General features: G+C 34.7%; 2 protein-coding genes across 2 annotated transcripts in view; both read left to right on the forward strand.

The window, feature by feature from the left end:
- Positions 1 to 5603: 5603 nt before the first annotated feature.
- The window catches only part of LOC127847086 (uncharacterized), a 177818-nt gene continuing 160877 nt past the window's right edge, over positions 5604 to 22544 (forward strand). The window contains exon 1 of the mRNA XM_052378685.1: positions 5604 to 5793. The gene's annotated coding sequence lies outside the window, so the exon portion shown is untranslated. The remainder of the gene's footprint in view (positions 5794 to 22544) is intronic.
- LOC127847084 (uncharacterized) lies at positions 16463 to 19986 on the forward strand. Its single transcript, XM_052378683.1, has 6 exons — positions 16463 to 16727; positions 17114 to 17309; positions 17560 to 17686; positions 18112 to 18128; positions 19069 to 19180; positions 19854 to 19986. The coding sequence occupies exons 1-5, from the start codon at positions 16502 to 16504 to the stop codon at positions 19112 to 19114; spliced, it is 612 nt and encodes a 203-aa protein (XP_052234643.1). The 5' UTR covers positions 16463 to 16501; the 3' UTR covers positions 19115 to 19180; positions 19854 to 19986.

Here is a 22544-nt window from a genome sequence, read left to right on the forward strand (position 1 = left end):
CCAAACCTAGCCAGCTTTAGTCATCTGACGGTCGTGTGACATCGTGATTACTCGAGTGACATCGTGATTACTCGTGTGACATCGTGATTACTCGAGAGACATCGTGATTATTCGCGTGACATCGTGATTACTCGTATGGCATCGTGATATGGGGCAATAAATGTTGCTGTGATGTTCTGGTCGTACTCGTTGGCCTTGTGCTCCAAGTTTGGAATTCGGAGCGTCTTCGGAGACACTTGCGGTCAAAGAAATGATAAACGCGTGTTAAATGATGTTTTCAATTTCGATGTTTTGAATGGAGTTTCATTAAAAAGCGATGAGTCGCTTTTGTCATAATCGTCTTATTCTACACATAAAATTATATTAAAATAATTATAATATTTATAAATATAGATCATGTCAATAGTTTCGTGAAGCCTCATCTTGATTTACGCACTGATAGTGACGTCATTATTGATTCCTAACTAAATTCCGTATCCGGTTCCGACATTCCATTAACGTATACCTGCATAAAAAAACGGACGGGAGCTGTTTCTGATAAAGGCGTGCTGTGTGCGCAAATATGCGTTTAACGTGTTTCCAGAAAATAAATCAGGATAAAACTTTGAAACTGGATGTATGACAACACCTTAAGCTTTTCTGATTTTCAATAGTACTAGTTTAAATTTGAAAAATCTTCACGCACATGCATTGAATCCAGTTTTCGCAGAACGAGACTTATATAAACGACGATTTGCGGTTTCTACATATCTTAGGACATGTTTTATGTGATATTAAAAAGCTTGTGATACGAGTTGTCCGATCATGGGGATAGGTCCCATTACGTTCTTTTATACCAGGTACATGTATATCTTTCTGCATGCAACCGAGAAATAAGGACTCATTTAAGCCTCGGTCAGGGAAAAGTGGTTTTAATTGATGTGCTTAAAGTGTCAACCCAAAATAGCCTGTGCATTCCGCACAGGCTAACAAGGGACGACACTTCCCGCCTAAACTGTCATTATCGTTTAGAAGATGCTTCATTTAAACGAACAATTCTATTTAAGCGGAAAGTCTCCTCCCTGATTAGCCTTTGCGGACTGCACAGGCTTATATGTGATGGCACTTTACGCACATGCATTAAGTCCAGTTTTCCCAAAACACGGCTAATTTATTAAGATTGTGGTGTTTGTTTTTTCTTGTGGCTATTCTGGTTGTTTTTCCTCAAATTCCTTAGTAGAGCTATACATAAGTTCATAAAAACAGCGCCAAAAATATGGTTTGTTTATAATGTGTGTGATAGGTGACTCATTGCATACAAGATTTTTTTGTTTTTAATATTCGGTGCACATCTTGATTTTTAAATAAAGCCTGAAAATTTACGTTTCAAAATAATGTTATTGAAATCCAATGTTAAGATGTAGTTGTTGTTACTTTCCAGTCGCATGATATGTTAAGTATGTAGTGTATTGCATAGTTAATGAGTATTTAAACTCATCTTTAAAGGGGCCTTTTCACACATTTTGGCATGTTTTGAAGTTTGTCATTAAATGCTTTATATTGATAAATGTAAGCATTAGATCTAAAAACTCAAGTAAAAAATCAAGAATAAAATTTAAAAAAGGAAAAAAAGTGGCCTGCAGCAGGGCTCGAACCAGTGACCCCCGGAGTCTTGGAGTAAAAACCAGTTAGCCCACTCGGCCATCCTGCCAAGCATGTACAAGAAACGTATTTTATACTTGATATAAGCAATCTTCGTAGTTTCACGACAACAACAGAACTCTCCAAATTATTCAATCGTTTCGCGTTGCGACGCTTTATAATTTTCAGGTTTTTAAATCGTCAAAAGATGCATATAATGGCTATATTAGACCATTATAAATGTTTAGTATTACTGTTTCCTCACAAATATCATAACTGAAACGAAAATTTGCAAATCTGAAACAATTTTTTTCAATTTTTTCAATTTACCAAAACGTGAAAAGATCCCTTTAAACAGGTTATTCATCAATACATAGTATAAAGTTCGCTATCACATGTCCTATGCACTTGTATACGCTTATAAAATATATTACCATGTTGGTATGGGCTTAATTTAAAACATATAGGAATTGCGCATTACATGATTGTACATATCTAACTTCACACTTGTGTTCGTAGATGTAATTATAATACATGATGTATGAGTCCACGCGAGCATATTGTATACATGTGTTTTAGATTGGGTTGTTTGTTCTTCACAAATAATATATATGGGCGGTGCACTAAGAAAAGGGGGTTTAATGCATGTGCGTAGAGTATCATCCCAGATTAGCCTGTGCAGTCCGCACAGGCTAATCGGGGACGACACTTTCCGCTTTTATAATATTTTCTGTTTAAAGAAAGTCTCTTTTTGGAAAAAAATCTAGTTTAAGCAGAAAGTGTCGTCCCTGAATAGCCTGTGCAGACTGCACAGGCTATTCTGTGACGACACTTTACGTGCGTGCATTAAACCCCTTTTTGACAGAGCACGTCTCATATGCTATGCTAGAAAATGACGAAAACGCAGTTTTCTGTCCGAAAATTCAAATTACAATCATATATCTCAGTGCGTCATGAAAATATAATAAAAATAATCACGTTACATTTAAGATGTATGTCGAATTTCTTTCTTTCATTGGTTTTGGAGGGTAGGTATGCCTTCAAAACGAACGAAAAAAATCGTTTTACAGTTATACAATTTGGATATGTTGTTAAAATTGTTATGTGCTATATTGATAGTATGTGTACGTACTGGAATTTCGTTTGCATGTACATTTTGATTTTTATTTTACATAGTCTGTCGATATTTTCTTACAAGTAACATGTGTATACTAGTAGAATATTGTGTCCTAGTAGAATATTGTGATGACCGTTATGTTTACTTTTTACACTTAAACATTTTTCAGCGACTATTAGAACTATTAGAAAACAAAAAATTTGACCAGAGCAATTTTAATATCTCGTGTTAATTTTAAAAGCATTATTTACATGTTAATAATAACCGGTGTCTTTTGCAATTAGCAAACACACAAGCCTCGTTCTGGAAAAATTTGGTTAAATGCACATGCGTAAGGTGTTGTCCCATATTAGTCTGTGTAGTCCGCACAGGCTTAATAGGCACGACACTTAAGGCTTTAATGGAGTTTTAGGTTTCAAATAGGTCTCTTCTAGACGAGAATCCAGTTTTGGCGGAAAGTGTCGTTCCTTATTAGCCTGTGCGGCTAACATCGGGCGACACTTTACGCACGTGCATTAAGCCCTGTTTTCCCAGAACAATGTTCATATAATTGTTTTCTTACATAATTAGAGCACAGATATTCTTATGGGTTTTTAATTACATTATTCAAAAGTGTTAATTTTGATGGATATACTTAAATATTGCGTTGAGATGAAACACGTAATTTCCTTATAATACTAGACGACCGGCTCACATGTTTGCAAAATGGTAACTAAAACAGCTGGGTGTTTTTAATTCCATCGATAGAATAAAAAATAGACTATTTTACTATTTAGACTATTAAAGGAACATTCTTACATGATACTTGTTAATTTTCAAAACAAGGAATAAATTATCTTTTTGTAGTGGCTATTTAACAACGAACTTAGAAGACTCAATCTTGAAACAGCATACTAGTTTTTCGATTGCAAAAAATATCAATTAGATGTTATAATTCAAATGAAATCTTAGAATTATTTTTAACCGAACTATAAACGATTCTTTTTCGTTCTGATTATTTTTGTGTCTAGGGAAATAGAAAAAACTTTCTTCTGGTGAGCGATACGATATTTAAACAACTACGGCAATTTGACTGACAATTATTTAATTCCGACGCACAAGAAAGTTATGTTGATTTGATGATAAACAGCTAAATATTTATGCGTAAACCCAAAACATACATTTTATCAGTAATGTAAAGTTATTTTTGTTTATATACGCTTTTTAATATGCTTATTTGAAGGCTTATAATGTTAAAACGTAACTTGAAATATTTTTTTTTAATGTAAGTTTACAGCGTTTGTTCAACGTCGATGAGGTCAAAGCCAACGATTGAGATGTTGATAATCTTTTGCTCAAACATGTATGTAATACACGTGTAGTTAAAATAAAATTGCGTATTTGTGTAAAATATACGAAATGTTATTATAATAAAATATCAGGAAACAAAACGTTGATGTTATTTTCTTGTTGTTGTTGTTGTTGTTTTTGTTGTTGTTCGTAATTTCTAATAAGTTTAATGTTATTTCTTTAATTTCAAAATGTGAAATCATACATCAATTATTTTTTTAATTCAAAGTACAATAATGGAACCAAGCAATCACGCTGTGTAAACATTAAACATTCCAAACAGATCTGTATTTAACCACTCATTTACATTTTGCTAGTGATTTTTTTCTTCCTTCTTTTCATAAATATTAATTTCAAGATATAATCAGTACAGGTGTGCTTTTTGTTAAAATTCATGTTGTGTCCAATGGCTTCAAATTATTAGGAAACGCATATTGAATTGTTAAAACAAGTATGAATTTAAAATGTGCGCGTGTGAGTGTGTGTTTGCGTTCGTGAGAGTGTGCGTGTACGTTTGTGTTATTTAGATATTATTAAGAGTTATCACAAAATGGATGGAAGTGTTAATACAATCTGAACGAAATTACGATCATGTTTGGGCCTAAAAGTTTCTAAACAAAAGGATTTGGGAATTATTTTAGGAAAATTTTGTATTTACTTGTTTCTGTGGTTTTCATACGGACTTAAAATGAAAACTGTCTACCGGTATATATTTTTGCTTGAAGTCTTATGATTCTTGTTCATGAAAATTGGAAGATGAATATAAGACTATATCACGCCATCTACAAAATACTCTTCTCGCATTGGCTGTTTGACGTCACATGCTTTTCCCATATATTCTATATGGTGTCAGGAGACTATATGGGGCAGAAGAAACATTCAAAATTGTTATTGTTATATAATGTTTTTGAAATTAATATTTCCGATAATTCTAGTTATAAAAAAAAACATTAATTTTGTTTGTCCTTGTTAATTTGATGAGACGGAAAGTATTTGGCGTGATATAATCGTTACAGGGTTAGTAACTGACCAGATACGGGATATACGGTTCTGTGGAAAACCATATCGGGGCGAGACCTTCGGTTTGGTTTATATATATATCGGTTCGGATATGTTTTCCACAGAACCGTATATCCCGTATCGGGTCAGTAACTAACCCTGTAACTATAAGTATCAATCCAAAATAATGATAAATAAATACACAATACCCAATTTGCTGAGTACTACATGTTGTTTTAGTAGTAGCAATGTAATTTTAAAAGCAGTAGCACTAGTTTAAGCTACAACTACAACTACAGGGACGCAGCAGCCTTAGCAACATCAGTAAACAAAGTATTAAATTCCAAAATGTATATCAAAAACATTTTTTAACTTTTATATAATTTAAATTATTCCGGTATTGATAGAAAGCTATGCCCATCGTTCACAAGACAACCGAATTTCTCTTAACCAATATCTTAACCGATTGGTCGGGAAGCCAAAGTGTACTGAGACCGAACTGCCTTATAATGTTCAACTTCCGGTAATATTGCGGGGATGTCAGCAAAATACGGTCTAGATTTTCAGTACAATAATGGTTTGGACAGTTAAAAAAGAATGTCATGTGTTTGTATTGAAACAGTCATGTATTTATACTTTATTTTAATGAATAGCAACATCAAACAGTGCGGGTCGACATGATTAATAATAAAAAATCGAAAGAATAGCATCATTGAGTGTACACAACGGTAAGCACTTAAAGCAGCCTTCTGTATGGTAGTTCAGGGGTTCTGAAATAAGGTGTCCGAGTTGTCCGAGTCGTCAATTTCCCCTTCCGGACAAGCAGTTTTTCAAAGCTGGCTCGTCCGGGGACAAGTAAAATTTCTGTGGTAAACATTTTTTTAGAACGTAACTACTCCAATTTCCGAAAAATCAAAAACGAAAGTTTATATAAATAGCTAATGATTAATCTGCGGACTGGCACACGTTTTCAATTACAAGGTAGGTAATTTTCCGATTATAATTATTTAATGTAGTAAACCAGTCCACGTGTATATACATGTAGCAACAGTCAATCACGCATAAGATAACATTTTCAGTAGAGAAACCAGCACACATGTCTATAGCGACAGCCAATCACGCATCAGATAACATTTTTTGTAAATTTCAAATGGCCTCATACATGTTCTACCGACATGCAGCGAACATTATATGTTTTTTTTTAATAAAATGACTTCAACGTCAAGCCATGACGCAAATAAGACCAATGATAAAATCAGTTCGGCCTCATAGAAGACGAGAAAAAACAAGTATGAATATGATAAAGCCTATGACGCCAAGCAGAAACGAAAATTTGTTAACCCTTGGCTAAATGATTCCCCTTGGCTTGAAAATGTTGCCCGTGTGTGTAAATGTAAAATTTGTAAGGAGTTTCCTTTATTAGCAGATAAAGTATGTTTGTATCATTTTCTTAATTAGTAATGATCTTTTCTTTACCTATCTTAAAAGTACGGACAAGTACTTCTTTGGTACGGACAAGTGAATTTGTGGGTCCAGCTTGTCCGTGGACAAATAGACTCTTAAAATATTTCAGAACCCCTGTAGTTACTGGTTGAGTCGTGGGTTCTGTTTGATTCGTGGTTATAGAAATCGCGTGAAATCTCGCGATAGAACGTTCGCACATGATGCATTTCGTTACGGAAAATGTTTTGACACAGTCACCATTTTTTCCGATCAAAAATGTAAAATGTAAAAAGCGTAAAAAACAAGTAAATAGTGTTATTCATCATAACCTGATAGGTCCTTAGGAAGTAATTCCTCATTTATGTTTTGTTCATATAGTGTTTCAAAGTAACACAAAATTGTTTATTTATGAGTATTTACCATGCTACATCGTCTGTTGACCTTTTTTCACAAGAAATTAACCTGTCCTGCAAGGTCAGTTTAAAGGCTATTTATAGTATGCAAATCTTGAAATTCTGGCAGCCAATCAGAACCCACAAATCAACCAGAAGCTTATTTTCATGATAGTAGTTTGACACTATCAATACAGTCGATTATTTTGATGTTTAAAGACGATAAACATTTGGAAAAAGCAACAAATCTTAAAAAAGAAAGGTTAATAATTATTTTCTCTATGATTCATGGTCATATATTTATTAAATATTTGTGATGTAACAACTTTATGAAAATTACCCACGACTCAACCAGACTATAGCATATGGTTGTTACTGGTTGAGTCGTGGGTTCTGTTTGATTCGTGGGTATAGAAATCGCCTGAAATCTCGCGAAGAATGTTCGCACATGATGCAGTTCGTAAGTACGGAAAAATATTTTGACACGGTCACCATTTTTTCCGATCAAAAATGTGTCAAAAACAAGTAAATAGTGTAATTCATCATAACTTGATAGGTCGGTATGAAATATTTCCTCATTTATGTACTGTTCATATAGTGTTTCAAAATAACACAAAATCGTTTATTTAGAAGTATTTACCATGCTTCATCGTCTGTTGATATTTTATCACAAGAAATTAACCTGTCCTGCAAGGTCAATTTTAAGGCTATTTATAGTATGCAAATCTTGAAATTCTGGCGGCCAATCAGAACCCACGAATCAACCGGAAGCTTATTTTCATGATGGTAGTATTACACTATCAACACAGTCGATTATTTTGATGATAAAAGACGATAAACATATGGAAAAAAGCAACAAATCTTAAACAAGAAAGGTTAATTATTATTTTCATAATGATTCATAGTCATATATTTATAAAATATTTGTGATGTAACAACTTTATGAAAATTACCCACGACTCAACCAGACTATAGCATACTTTCCTGTAAAGTTTTCTTCACTCATACCGATTCCGCTTCCCCCAATTCGGAAATTATTGCATATTTCTAATAAAACTTGAGCTATTAAGCTTTTATTATTAAAATCACATATATGTTGTTTTTGGTTCAAAACATGTGAATGTTTTGTTTGAAATAAATTACAATTTTAGTAAACAATGAGCAAATGATGCTACTCTTGTTGTGTAGATGCAATAATTTTGAGAAAAATTAAACAATTATTTATTAATTGATTTACATTAAAGTTTTACCAGGCTGCAAAACGTACTTTTTCGTTTTCATAGGTATAGTGTTTCTCTAGTCAATATAAATTGCCACCATAGAGTCTTTTGATGATTTTTGCTTTGGCAGACTCTTGGCGTCAATAGTCCACTCTATCTTTTTAATAGCGAAAGTTTTCCTTCTTTGTCTGTATTGATGCGCAAGGAATTAGGTGCGCAACATTCAAGCCCCGATATCAAACAGTTAGTATCAACGGATTGCAATAATATTTACATATCTGTGTAGATAATTCATTTCTCAATAATGTTCCGTAAGAATTATGTAATGAATCTTTCAATTTTGCACGCCTGACCAATTTAAATCAACACACTACTCACATTTTCCATTCCAATCGCTGTGCCCGCTGTATACCGCAGGTAGATTTTAATCGATAACGCAGCCTATTACACTGTAATGCCTTCTTCTGATTGGTTGATATTTAAATATTTCATAACATGACAAGAGGTCAGTGATTGTATTGTGATTTAAGCAGAAGTTTAACTGAAACAAATTATGCCTTTTAACTTCAATTCGACTTCTTAACTAAAACTTTATGAGTTGGTTATGTTATTTTGCAATTTTAAGCATATTGATATAATAGCATTGTATTCATTTTTCGTTATGGTTTTTACAGACCGGAGTTTCAGCGTTCAGATTTGTTCTGAACGCGAATTATTTCAGCTAAGTGTTTCTCGTGGATAGCTCCTCGTGGGTTAATCACATATAACCATAAGTCGCAAATTAGCAGTTACCATGGTGACAATATTAGCAGTGGCTTTAAACCTTTTAATATTTCATAACCAGATTAAATTGTTCATAGCCACAAACATATATCTTTTTTACAGTGAAAGAATGAAAACATTCTTTATATATTGCAATAAGAGGCTTAACTTGTAAACTTATTAGTAGTATTAAGACTTTTAGTTCATTGTAAATATCTCTCTGTTTACTGTAAATCCACGAATATAATACGCCCTCGTGTATAACATGCACCCCCGAGTTTGGTCAAAATTTATTAGTAAAAATTGAAAATCCGAGTAAAATACGCACTAAAAAATCAGTGTCCGAAATCTGCCATTTCCGAAAAAATTTGTCAATATATTTTTGTGTTGTGAAAATAGCAAATCAATTTGGTGTTGTCAACTATCTGTTTCACAGTAATACCCCAGTATATTGATTGGGATGTGTTATAGTGCCAGCGATTTTTTTCCTTCTTTATAAAGTACCGGTAAACGGCACTTTCCCAATTACGAAAAAACTACAAATTTCCCAATTGCTGGCCAAAAAATTCCCAATTTAAGGTAAAAAAAAAAATTTTTTTTTTTTTTTTTTGAAATTGCAATATTTTGTTAGTTTCCCTGTGCAGCTCTATCATGTTTGAACCTAGGTAAATAAAATATTAACAGCTTGAAAACACTAAGAATCAATTTTAAAGTATTTGGGAGCATAAAATCATATACACCAAGTTCCCAATATGAGGGTTTCACGATTCGATTTTTCCAATTTTCAGGTTTTCACGACTCAATTTTTCCCAATTGGACCGGTACGGGTACTTTTCCCAATTGGACAAAAAAAAATCGCTGAGTGCTGTTGCATGACAGTTGCAGAATAAATATCTCTGTCAATTGTTTATATTACCAATTTGATTGTTACCGATAACACACGGGTACCTTGCTGACATCTGGGTCAAGCAGTCATAATTGCAAAAGAAAGAAGCTGAGACGCTGTCTTTTGTTTTCACATTTAATTTAATTCGACAATATTCAGGACGATAATAATTATAATAATAATAACGTAATAAGAAGACAAAATGCTTACTTCCGTTTTTATAGTTGTCTAGATGAATTACTTTTCTGAAATTGTTACAAACTTGATACTTTAATTAAACTTAAAATACAATTAAACCGCTTGTGTTTTTCATGATCTCTTTAATTGAAATACGCTGCTGTCATTAAGGCTAGTTTGGGAGTAAAAAACAAATTAATTATCACCTTTCAATTTATTTCGCAATAGGCAGAAAGGTGTAATACACTCTATTAGCATCATAAAACTAATTATTTAATTACCACTCTTTACTTCAGATATGGTTAATATGCGGTAGAAAGATAAATAGTGGTCAGCTAAGAAATATTTATTTACGGGTATTGTCAGGTTTTTTTTCATTTTCTAATCTCTTTATACGTCCAGTCGCTATTTTGAAGGCAGACGACGATATTAACTGTGTATTCAAATTATACAGTGTTCGGCATGAATGACCCAATATTTAGCTCCTCCCGTTCCCAGGTTTCATTCGACAACGTCATTTCATGTGTAAGCGAGCTCAATGTTGATTGGCCAGCTACCATGCGCACTTCAATAACAATAAGGTCAAGCGATGTCTCATAATTGGGTACAGACCGCAGGGCTTTTTTTCCTTCTTTGGGACCCGCCGAAAATCGGCCCTTTCCCCTCAGATTTTTTTTTTACCCTCAGCAGGTAAATTTTCCCCCAGACTTCATTTTTTTCCCCTAAAAAAAAAAAAAAAAAAAAAAATATTTTTTTTTAACTTTAAATACATAAGTTATTAGTTAACCTGATCCAGTGTAGAAAATATAACATATTGCATAATTAAATTATCTGTTGCCTTGATTTTGTTTTAAAAACAGCAAAATATGTTGAATTGATTATTTAGGACTTTCCTTATTTTCCCCAAAATCCGGCGTTTCGCGTGATTTTTTCCCCCAAAATCCGGCATTTTGCGCGATTTTTTCCCCTCAAAAAAGGCCAGGCCCTTTCCCCGAAATCAGATAAAACCCCCTGGACCGGGTTTCGTTGACTGTTCGAATTGCCAACACTTTCATTAAAACAAAGAGACAAATATAGAAAACCAGTCCGATATAAATGACGGATGTTTTCAATGAAATTTTACTAGATTTTCGCAAATAAGATTTTTATTGAGCCAAATTCTCAATATTTTTCAAATGGCGAACGACAGCGCCAGCCCTGTTGCACCCCTTTGATGTAATGGTGTAGTTCAAAATAGCTGCTGCGAAGCGAATAACAACGATTAAGTTGAAAATTTGCACAGGAAATTTTTTATCTGCTCTAAACTCGTATATTATACGCACCCCCTACTTGAAGAAAAAATCGGCAGGTAAAAAGTGCGTATTATATTCGTGGATTTACGGTAACAGAAGTTCTGAGAGTTCTACAAAGTATTTTATTATCTCATTTCATTTGAGTCATTATCATCACTGTCATCATCTGACAAATTGTCAGTCTTAAAAACTATATCATGATCCACTATGAAATATGGATGTCTAAGTATGGATGATGAAGTCTGGAAAAAATTGTTGACAGACTTTGAAAAAATTAAACTAATATACCTGTTTTATAATAGTACTTAGAAATGCATTAGCAGGGCTTTTTTCCGCCTGATTTTATAGCCGAATTTCGACTATATTCCCAATCGCAAAAAGTATACTTTTTTCCCAAAATCTGCTAAAGAATTCCCCATTAGGGAAAAAAACGCTAATGACATCAGCTGTTTCGCTTTTTAACAAAGCGTAGTTTGATCCGGTCTCGTCCAGTTTTAGAATATACCTCCATTTTGATTACGTCGGCATTATTCGTGTGCACAAATTCTCCGTGTTGTTCAGGCGCTTATTATATTTGCGATGAAATTCAAGCATTTTGTGATGATTTGGCTGAATGGAAAACAAAGATATCGCGCAATTCAAAATATTACGTGAAAAAGATTCCTAAGCAAAAACCTGGCGTCAAAATGAAAACTTTATTTTTTTAAGCAAGCGTCATTAAAAAAACAAACATCGCCAAGAAGTACAAGTCTTCCCATTAAAACTCCTTCTATTGATAATGAAAGCAATTTAATAACAAGTGACTCTTTTGCATCGTCATCATTATTGTTGATTTCCGAGTGCTGACTGATTTTCAACATGGTGATAGAAGTAGTTCTTCAAAAGAAGATGAAGCACCTCCTAATAAAATGATGCCTGATGTGACTAAAGACTTTGTGTGAGCTTGTTATGTTGTCATGATGGAGTATGTGGTGTTTGTGATTAAAGGTGCTGAACTCATTCATGTAGTTTTAAATTCCAATTTATTTTCCCAATTTCTTGAAAATGCCGATAAAATTCCCAATTTCAAAGCCATGGGCTATCTTCCCAAAAAGCTGAAAAAAGCACTGATTAGTGAAATCACTGAGTTAAGACTATTAAGTTGTTTGACTGTAGAATGTTGAAAATAGCAAGAATCAATAATTGTGTAATTCTTACAGCCCATGCTTGTATGGCTGATGTGGGATCATTACAGGTGCCACAGGCGCAGATTTAGAAATAAAGTCGCCTGTCTTTGAAGCGAATAAAAAAACATTAAGATCACAGAAGGATATATTAATAAATCATTCACAATTTGGTTCTTAAGCTTGGAAAATAAACTGCAGCAGCAAAAAATTAGGACAATCTCAGCAATCTTAAATGAGTTTCATCAGTGTTCAAGCAGATAATATTTTAACTTTTCTGTTCAAATTCTGTGCAGATTGTGTGTATTTTATTCTGTACATAATCTGGTTGCAGTCTGTCTAGACTTTTTTGTACAGGTACCAACTGTTTTTATGTCCCCCACTATAGTAGTGGGGGACATATTGTTTTTGCCCTGTCTGTTGGTTGGTCTGTAGGTTGGTTGGTATGTCTGTTTGTGCCAACTTTAACATTTTGCAGTCACTTTTGCTATATTGAATATAGCAACTTGATATTTGGCATGCATGTGTTTCTCATGGAGCTGCACTTTTTGAGTGGTGAAAGGTCAAGGTCATCCTTCAAGGTCAGAGGTCAAATATATGTGGCCAAAATGGCTCATTTTATAAATACTTTTGCAATATTGAAGATAGCAACTTGATATTTGGCATGCATGTGTATCTCATGGAGCTGCATATTTTGAGTGGTGAAAGGTCAAGGTCAAGGTCATCCTTCAAGGTCAGAGGTCAAACATCTGTGGCCCAAATTGCTTATTTTATGAATACTTTTGAAATATTGAAGATAGCAACTTGATATTTGGCATGCATGTGTATCTCATGGAGCTGCACAATTTGAGTGGTGAAAGGTCAAGGTCATCCTTCAAAGTCAGAGGTCAAATATATGTGGCCCAAATCGCTTATTTTATGAATACTTTTGCAATATTGAAGATAGCAACTTGATATTTGGCATGCATGTGTATCTCATGGAGCTGCACATTTTGAGTGGTGAAAGGTAAAGGTCAAGGTCATCCTTCAAGGTCAAATATATGGGTAAAAATTGCTCATGTAATGTCACTTCTGCAATATTGAAGCTAGCAATTTTATATTTGAAATGCACGTGTATCTCATGGAGCTGCACATTTTGAGTGGTGAAAGGTCAAGGTCATCCTTCAAGGTCAAACATCATATAGGGGGACATTGTGTTACACAAACGCATCTTGTTTCAATACAGGATTTTATTAATATTAATTTGTACCAAATCAAAACTCACAAAAAATAAATAAACATACATGAGAATATAATTTATAAAATTAACTAAAATCATTTGTATGATATTTTGTATGGAAGGACAATCAAAAAAAAAAAAGAAAACCAAATAGTTCTTCTTGAATGCTTTGAGCTTTTATGAGTTCATGCATACAGCTACACGAGTTCTTTCTGGTAGAGGGATTAAAACGTGTCAACATAATATATCCCATTTATGTCTATATAACCGAGTAAATTCAACCGATTACATTGTTATAAAACATTATATCTTTTATGATCAACATAGAATACATGTAGCTTTTCTGTTTTGGAGAAATACTATAAAAAAAACTTGACAAAACCAATTGCAAACTGAAAGCAGGAAGTTTTCAAATGTCAATTATAGCAAATGAAAAACAAAAGGTAAGCAGCAGGTATTTGTTCTTCATTGTTCATTGTTGATTGGTACCCTGGGTTCTCAAAAGTATACATACTTAAATATTCCCCTGGAACTGAAAATAAACTGAAGGGTACCGGAAATTCTGACGCTTAATTGGTCATTGTCAGCTATTTTTTTCAAATAAATTATTGTTCATATTTATGTCAATATTCTGTAAAATGACCTCAATATTTTCAAAACTCCTACTTTATAAGCATGTTGAGGCAGATTATATTCAAAGAGATTTTTTTAGTAATCCGTAGCGCGTTTTACAACATCAGAATGTTGGCTGAAATAAAACTCGGTACCGTCTAAATTGGCCAGGTATGAGTTGGTATCTTTTCCGTACCCAGGGTACATTCAAGTATACTTAAGGTTACCTGAGGGTACATTAAAGTTGTACCCGAGCCAACAATCAAGCACAAATAAGTGTACACAATAAATTGTTTAGTTTTTAGCTCGGCTGTTTTTGGAGAAAACGCGAGGTGTTGTCATAGCCAGCTCGTCGTTGACGTGTTGTCCGCTTTGTGCTAAAACCTTTACAATTTGTCAAGGTTTTGAACATTGCCTCTAAAATTAAAGTGATTCAACCTACAACTTTGAAACTTCGTATGTAGCTGCATCTTGACTAGCTCTACATGCCACGCTCATTTTTGGGTCACTAGGTCAAAGGTCAAGGTCACTCTGACCTCTAAAAAAAAAATAAAAAAAATAATTCTGACAAGCTTTCATTTATTCAAAACTGCACCCGCAGCCAAGCGTGGCACCTGTTATGCCGTGCTCTTGTTTTCCTTTGGGTTAAATATTTGGGCTAACTAAATTGACATATTTTCAAATCAGAATATTTCTTTTTTCATGGCATTAAATGTTGACTTTTCTTGAACAGTTAATTTGTTTGAAACTAATATAATTATTCTGCAAGTACACCCTATTACGTAACTTGTTTTAATTTGCACAAAAGGGACATTTCTATAATATTTGTTTGTTTATTAATGCCAGAAATCTTTGAATGTGGCTCATTTTACCAATTCAAGTGAGATTTTACTTGAAAAAAAGCCTGTACATGTTGCAACTCCCAGCGACCCAGAGGGTCTTAACTAGCTTTTACATGCTTCAACTTTCAGCGACCCGGAGGGTCTTAAAAAGCCTTTACATGTTGCGACTCCCAGCGACCCGGAGGGTCTTAAAAAGCCTTTACATGCTGCAACTTTCAGCGACCCGGAGGGTCTTAAAAAGCCTTTACATGTTGCAACTCCCAGCGACCTGGAGGGTCTTAAAAAGCCTTTACATGTTGCCACCCCCAGCAACGCGGAGGGTCTTAAAAAGCCTTTACGTGTTGCAACTTCCAGCAACCTGGAGGGTCTTAAAAAGCCTTTACATGTTGCAACTCCCAGCGACCTGGAGGGTCAGTATCTTGGAGTTAGATTATTGCAATACGGTAACTAAAAGTCCAAAAACTTGTGGCTGACATTCAGATCTGAATGATTTCTGGAAACAGGGACATTAATTAATTTTGCAAGATTTTTTACAACAAAGTTCTTTTAACTTGCAGAAAACAATTTAAAAGGCACCCCACAGCTGTACAAGTTATTATTTTATGCTTGAATTATAGGCCATCAATTTACATTACCGTTGTGTACATATGTTAAAAGAATATTTTTCTAGCATTTGCTTGAAAATTAAATCATATCTTTACTTTAAATTGCTTCTAGGAAAGCAAACTACAATTAGTTATGTACTTTAAAAGAGTAATGCCCTTTGAGAATTGTAAATTATTTTTTTTTTTCTCAACAGCCTTTTTGACAGATATAATTAAGTTTTAATCATTCATGCAATTCAACTATGCCAGGGCTTTTATGTTGCATTTAAAGAGATTAAGAACATTAATTATTTAACAAATTGTCAAGAAAATTCAAGTTAAAAATCCTATTTTGAGATTGGGATTTTGCAGGCAGAATAGTAGCTTCAAATATGTGGTTCCCAGTCAGCTAATTAAATTTGCATTGACCAAACTTTATGAAACTTTTATATACAGACAGCTTGCAAAGAGACCTGTCATGCGATTTTGTTTGGGGAACCAGTGCAGACCTTGTCCTGACCATTTTAGGATGCAATTTGTGCTTGGGATATTGTTTCGCCCAAAAAGTCCACTGATTTGAGAAAAACTAAATTTAATATGACTCTTTATAATTATTTAAATTAGAAGAACAAAGTCAAATTAATTATAGTTATATAATTTGTTTGATGTAAGGCGTAACAAAAAAAGTTGTTTCCGGTGGCCCGACCCTACCTAATTTTTTGCCGCCGGTCCTAATCTTTTTTTAGCCCAAAATTCGAAAAAAATCGGACCGCGTATTTTTCGGCACGCTCAATAAGCGTTCAACGTTATCGGCGCCGTACATTAAACTTTCAACATAAACAAGATGGCGGCGCCCAGCGCTAGCACGTCGAATGCAGCATCGTCAGTTCTTGCGATAACATTTTTCAAATGCAAACATCTGGAGGAGCAAAAACTAATAAAAAATGTTTCTCACTCAAAGCAGATGGACGATTTATTCCAGGAACATCACTCTCGAGACAAAACTGTCACTTACACAGTGAAGTGTAAGACGGACATGTCAAAATCGGCTGAAAGTTTTGAGATCGAAGGTAGGCCTACATTAAAGCAGTTGCAAACGTGTCAATTTTACAGTATCTTTATTATTAAATATATTTTAAACAGGTATATATCATGTTAGAATCGGTATGTGTTTATTTATATGGTGCAGTAGTTTCGTATTACCCCACCCACTTATTTATAAAATATTAAAACTTTGTATGACTTGGGATAAAGTTGGGTGAAGGGATGGGGGGTTGAACTATGCTGGCATGGTCCCATGGGGAACCCCTGCTCAATTTTTTCAGAGGGCTGGACTTTGTTGTTTTTTTAGAGGATTTTTTTTCTTCAGGTATATAATTTTGATTTGTTTGTGAATAGCCCGTCTAAATAGTTTTTTAGCCTCTCTTTATATCAAAAAGGCAATGCCTTGTTTCAGGTGGAATGTCCGTTGGAACACTAAGTGACCGTTTCCAAATTAAATGTCTGGAGTTCACCTGTATGAGTAGGATGAATGCGGACGATGAGAAAGATGTACAGGAAGTTTTAAAGGAAACAACCAAACAGGCTGTGGATGCGTTTAAGTTGCTTATGGCAGGGGGAAGAAGATTGTTTACGAAAAGAAAAACTTCAAGGTATTTAAATTTCATCTTAACAGTGTCAGTGAGGGTCTTTTCAATATATTATAACAGGCTTAGGAATTGGTTCCCGGATTCCCTTGTATCTTCATCAGTCTCTTCAACTTGTCTGCAACTGTCAAATACTTGTACATAGTGTAAAATATAGATATGTAGAGTTGTGTTTGGTGGTTTCGTACAAATACTTTCAGGAGGGTGCGCCTATCTGAGAGGTGGGTATTAGAAAATACCTTCTGATTTTTTACAGTTCTGGTGTTAAAGATGGATTGTCAAGGAAGGACGAGCTGTTCAATGATTTGGTTGGTGACTTTGAAAAACAGGGGCTAGACTGGCCAAGTAGTCAAGTATCCATGGAAGGAGCTTACTTTATTCAGGTATTTTATAATATCCGATATAATGTTTAAAAACTTGTTTTGCTGAATATTTTGTCAGGCACTTTGACTGAATTTTCTAATAATTTTAATCTTCTATGTCCGTACATTTTCAGACATTGTCATGTCCATTCAATAATATTAAAGAACTCTTAAAAATGCCAGGGAGCATTGCAAGACCAATGCACACAATCTAGCCGTGTACTGTTTTAGGAGCTTCTATATAAAATATTTCAAGCGGGGAAATACTTTTTAATTCTCACAAATCATATATTGAATGGAAATGTGGCAGTCTGACATTGTCTTTTAATTTCAAAAATTAAAGGCTATTAAAAAGGCACTGTGGTCAAATTGAAGATATAATATTTAAGAATAATATAAGATATAATATTTAAGAATAATATATTTTTATCTTGTTGCAATTTTAGAGCCATGACTTTAATTTGTAAGTATTTAACTGTCGAACTACAAATGTCTCTAACACTATTCTGTATCTTGAATGTCCTGAGGTGTCGCATTTTATATGTAGTTTGCAGATTTCAAAATTAAACTCTCATAGATCTAACTTGATACTTGAAAAATATTTTTTTTTCAAATTAAAAAAATATATATTAAAATGTGTGTGCTTTTATAATAATATAATATAAAAATGTAAATGTAATGTTCTGTACAAGACCATACAGCATTTTATTCCTTGCTTTCCTGGTTTCCTGGTTTTATATCATACCTCACCGTGTTCTCTCACAAGATATGAATGTTTATTTGGCATAGTAAAAAATAGATGTACCCTTGGTCAAGGAGTTAAGTGTCAAGACCAACTTAAGTTTGACCTTGACTTTTTGATCAATGGGGACATAAAAATATCACAAACACATCACTAACATGTAATTATGCTCCTCACTTTATAATATCTGACATTTGCTTTGTGTGTATCTCTATTTTTGTACATCTGTACAGACTGTAGAGTAGTATTACTATTGAAGTATGCATAACATTTTGTGGTTTGGGTGTACAGCTACTCGTTAACTTTAATGCTTTTAGATATAGAGAAATTAACTTTAACCTGCTAAATATTTAGCTTTTTTTTTTTAATGATATCATTTTGTAAGGATGAGCAGTCAACAGTTGTGTTGTACATGTAGTTTTAATAATACTAGCAGTTTTAAGATATTAATATATTCTGTTAAATAAGTTTGGAAGTTATTTATAATCTTTTAATGCATGCGGTACAAATATTAAATAGAACTTATTTGTTAAATCTTTTATATAAATATTAAAAAGTAAAATCTGACCGTTCTATTAAAATAAATGTAAGTCTTTTTTAATATATAGGACAAAAAACAGACAAGTTGTCAAGTTGTTAAAATAGTTTCTTTCAAAAACAGATCCTATGCAATGCTCTGTGGTACCTTACAAATCATCATGAAGTGATAAATGATACAGCCAATCGCCAACAAGATGTCAAACCCATTCCTGAGGTTTTTAGCAGTTATTCAGGTATTTTTTATACTGAATTTTGTTCCAGTCTTTTATATATATATATATAAAATGCTGGCTCATGTCCAGTTTGAAATAAATAAATATTGTGACTTTATAGCTACATGACAATTATACGCAAAATAATTCTTTTAATATAATATATAAAATATTTAATGTCCAGGTAAGTTCTGAATGGTTTTAACCCTTGAATGGTCTTTGGTCTAGGGTTTACCCCGACTGGCCTGACATTAATTGTTCCTTTCCGGTTTCACCGGAGGGGCTTATGATTTTCGCTCTGTGTGTCCGTCGGTCCGTCTGTCCGTCGGTCCGTCAGTCTGTCACACTTTTCTGATTCTTGCAATAACTTTAAGTTTTTAATATTTGTTCATGAAACTTGAAACATGGATAGATGACAATATGGACATTATGCACGTCATTTCATTTTGTTCCTACGTCAAAAATTTTGGATGCTATGGCAACAAAGCCAAAAAAATAAAAAAATTGACAATGGTGGTATTTCTGACAATGGTGGAGCCGGTAGGGGACCATATTGCTTGACAATAGCCTTGTTACTTCTTCTCTGTATTAATCCAAGGTATAACAGTTGTGTTTGATAGCTATATTAAATATATATATATAAAAGTATGAAACAAATTTGATTGTAAGGTAATCCTTTGATGCCATTTTGCAGGTTACAATGATGTGAAAAGGAAGAAAATGAAGGGTCAACAGATGTCACAGTCAGATCTCGCCAGTCATAGTCAGGCCTTGTACAGCCTTTTGATGAAACCAGTTGTTAAAAGCACACCTGCATGGAACGAAGCTTTCTAAACATCCAGATGTTAGCCAATTGTATGGACTCGTACAAGACATACTTACATGAACAACTGGAGACTCAAACAGAAAACCAGAAGCAACTTCATCCATGTAAACCTGTATCAGAGAATGCTACTGTTGAGCATAGGAAGAAAGTAGATTTTATTGCACAAAGATATGCGAGAATTGATCAAGTTATGAGAGATGCAGATGAAATGTCACCAGTATTTTTTGATGAAACTTTACATCTTAAAGATCAGTTTGAAAATTCCAAACAAAGATCAAGATTTTTTGAAAACTTGTTTTTGACTGTGCCGGTGTTTATTATAAGATATTGTCCAGGTGGGTCAAGGGTTACAACTTCTTGCTTGATCAAATATGCTGATAACAAACCACCAGAGGCGAAGATACTTATAGATGGAGCCCGTTTGTTAAACAAAATACAGAGCAGACTTAATGAAGTACACACTAGGGCGCAAAAGAAAGCATTTAAAGAGAAGATTGGTTTGATTACGACAATGACTCCCGCAGTGAGAAGCTTCATGTACAGTTATTTAACAACCGATGGATCGGCGTCCTGTAATCCTGAAATGCAGGAAAGATTAAGGTTGATTTCCCTTGGAAACACAGAAATAGTAGATGATTTGAGGCATCTGAATACAGGTAGACCAAAGGCTTTTGAACCATTCTTTGACAAGCTTGAAGAAGTTATTGAAGAAGTCACAGCTGCTGATGACAGGAGGCATAACACAGCACATCTTAGTCAGTGGTTTTCTGTGGAAGAACTCATCGAATGTACTAAAGCACGGTTACCAGAAGACACACCCGTACCATCTGGAAGCTTAGTAAGGCTACAGTTTGCCCCAAAAAACCCCTTCACTCACAGGGCACTCTGTTTTACTGGAAGATTCGATGTGCAGTATAAAGTTCAGCGAAGGCAGCTTCGTGTAAGCCATCAAGATCAGCATTATTGTGCCGCAATTCTGAAATATTTCAAACATATGGCTGTTGAACAAAAAGATGCCAAACCAGTAGTGTTGTTCTGTGATGACAAAGCAAAGATACCAGTTGGCGAGCCTGAGGCGCCAGAATCAACAGGTGTTAGAGGGAAAAAGACTCTTGCACCAACAGAAACAACGTTAATAGCTCTTGATCATGACATGACAAAAGCATCAATCACTCCCTCTGTCTATCTGTCATGTCATGTTCCAGACACAGTGGACAAATCGTTTGTACGAGGTGTTGTAACAACTGTCACTAATGACTCTATATTTGAAACCTCGGGTCCATTCAGACATGCAGCGACAATATGTAAAATGCTTAAGAATGAACAGCCCAAGATAGTGATGAAATATACAGATGGAGGAACTGATCAACGAAATAACTTGGAATCAGTCAAATGCGCCAATATCTGTGTATTTAAAGAACTGAATCTAGACATGTTTGTTCATGCCAGATGTGCACCAGGGCACAGCTGGACCAATCCGGCAGAGAGAGTCATGTCTGTTTTGAATATAGCTCTGCAGAACTGTTCACTTGAGAGAGAGAAGCTGGCTGACGAACACGAGAAAGAGTTCCAAAAGTGTAACTCAATGGCGCAATTAAGAGAAGTCGCTGCAAAGAAGCCAGAGGTAAAAGTACAATGGAGGGAATCAATTGAGCCAGTCCAGAGTACCATCAGGAACAGATTTTTGCGCCTCAAGCTAAAAGACCACCCATTTCAAGCCCTTGACCCCATGACAGAAACCGATATCGATGTTGTCAAGAGGCATCTTCGGGAACTTTTCCCTACATTGGATACAGATAAACTTCAAAAGGTTCATACCAGTAAACTTCCAGAGTATGCGGACTGGATGTCCAGACATAGCCGTCAAAGTCATTACATCTTCCAGTTGAAGAAATGTCAAGACGCAGATTGCTGTATTCCTGGAGAAAATATCGATACACCTTGGCTGCCTGATCCAATGTTAGATGAAACTGGTGAACATTACTACCCCTATGATGTTGCGAAAACCATGGAAACCTCAGAAGCCTGTCGACCATCACTCAAACAAACAAAAACATTAATTAAACAAACAAAAAAGACGAAACCCAGTGCAGGTAAAAGTCAAACCACGCACGACAACCCATATGGTGATGAGCTGCAAGTAGAAGAACCCACACAACATGAAACCCCGAATGATGGGAACGTTCAAGACACGTCTCTCTACACAACCCAGAATGCGCGGGCTCTTGTTACATGTGAGCCTAGAGTGATATACTGCAAACAAAGACTAACTGAAAGAAGCAGGCTATCTTAAGCCATAACATTGAGCGAACTAGACTTTGTTTGTGGATCGCCAATTACAAAACCATCCAGCAAGCTAACAGTCAGTTGCAGACCATGCGAATGTGCCACCCCAGTAGAAATCCCATATTATGGAAGTGCCTTAGGGCAAACTGATGTATGTGCCTTTTGTGGAAGTTCTGGTGGAGAGGTTGATCAAGACCTAAAGTTGAATTTCAAGACTGTCCTACCATTATGCAGTCCATGTAAACTGAATGGCCTGAAGCCAATTGTATTCCG

The sequence above is a fragment of the Dreissena polymorpha genome, chromosome 10 (assembly GCF_020536995.1).
Source record: "Dreissena polymorpha isolate Duluth1 chromosome 10, UMN_Dpol_1.0, whole genome shotgun sequence".
Classification (NCBI taxonomy): domain Eukaryota; kingdom Metazoa; phylum Mollusca; class Bivalvia; order Myida; family Dreissenidae; genus Dreissena; species Dreissena polymorpha.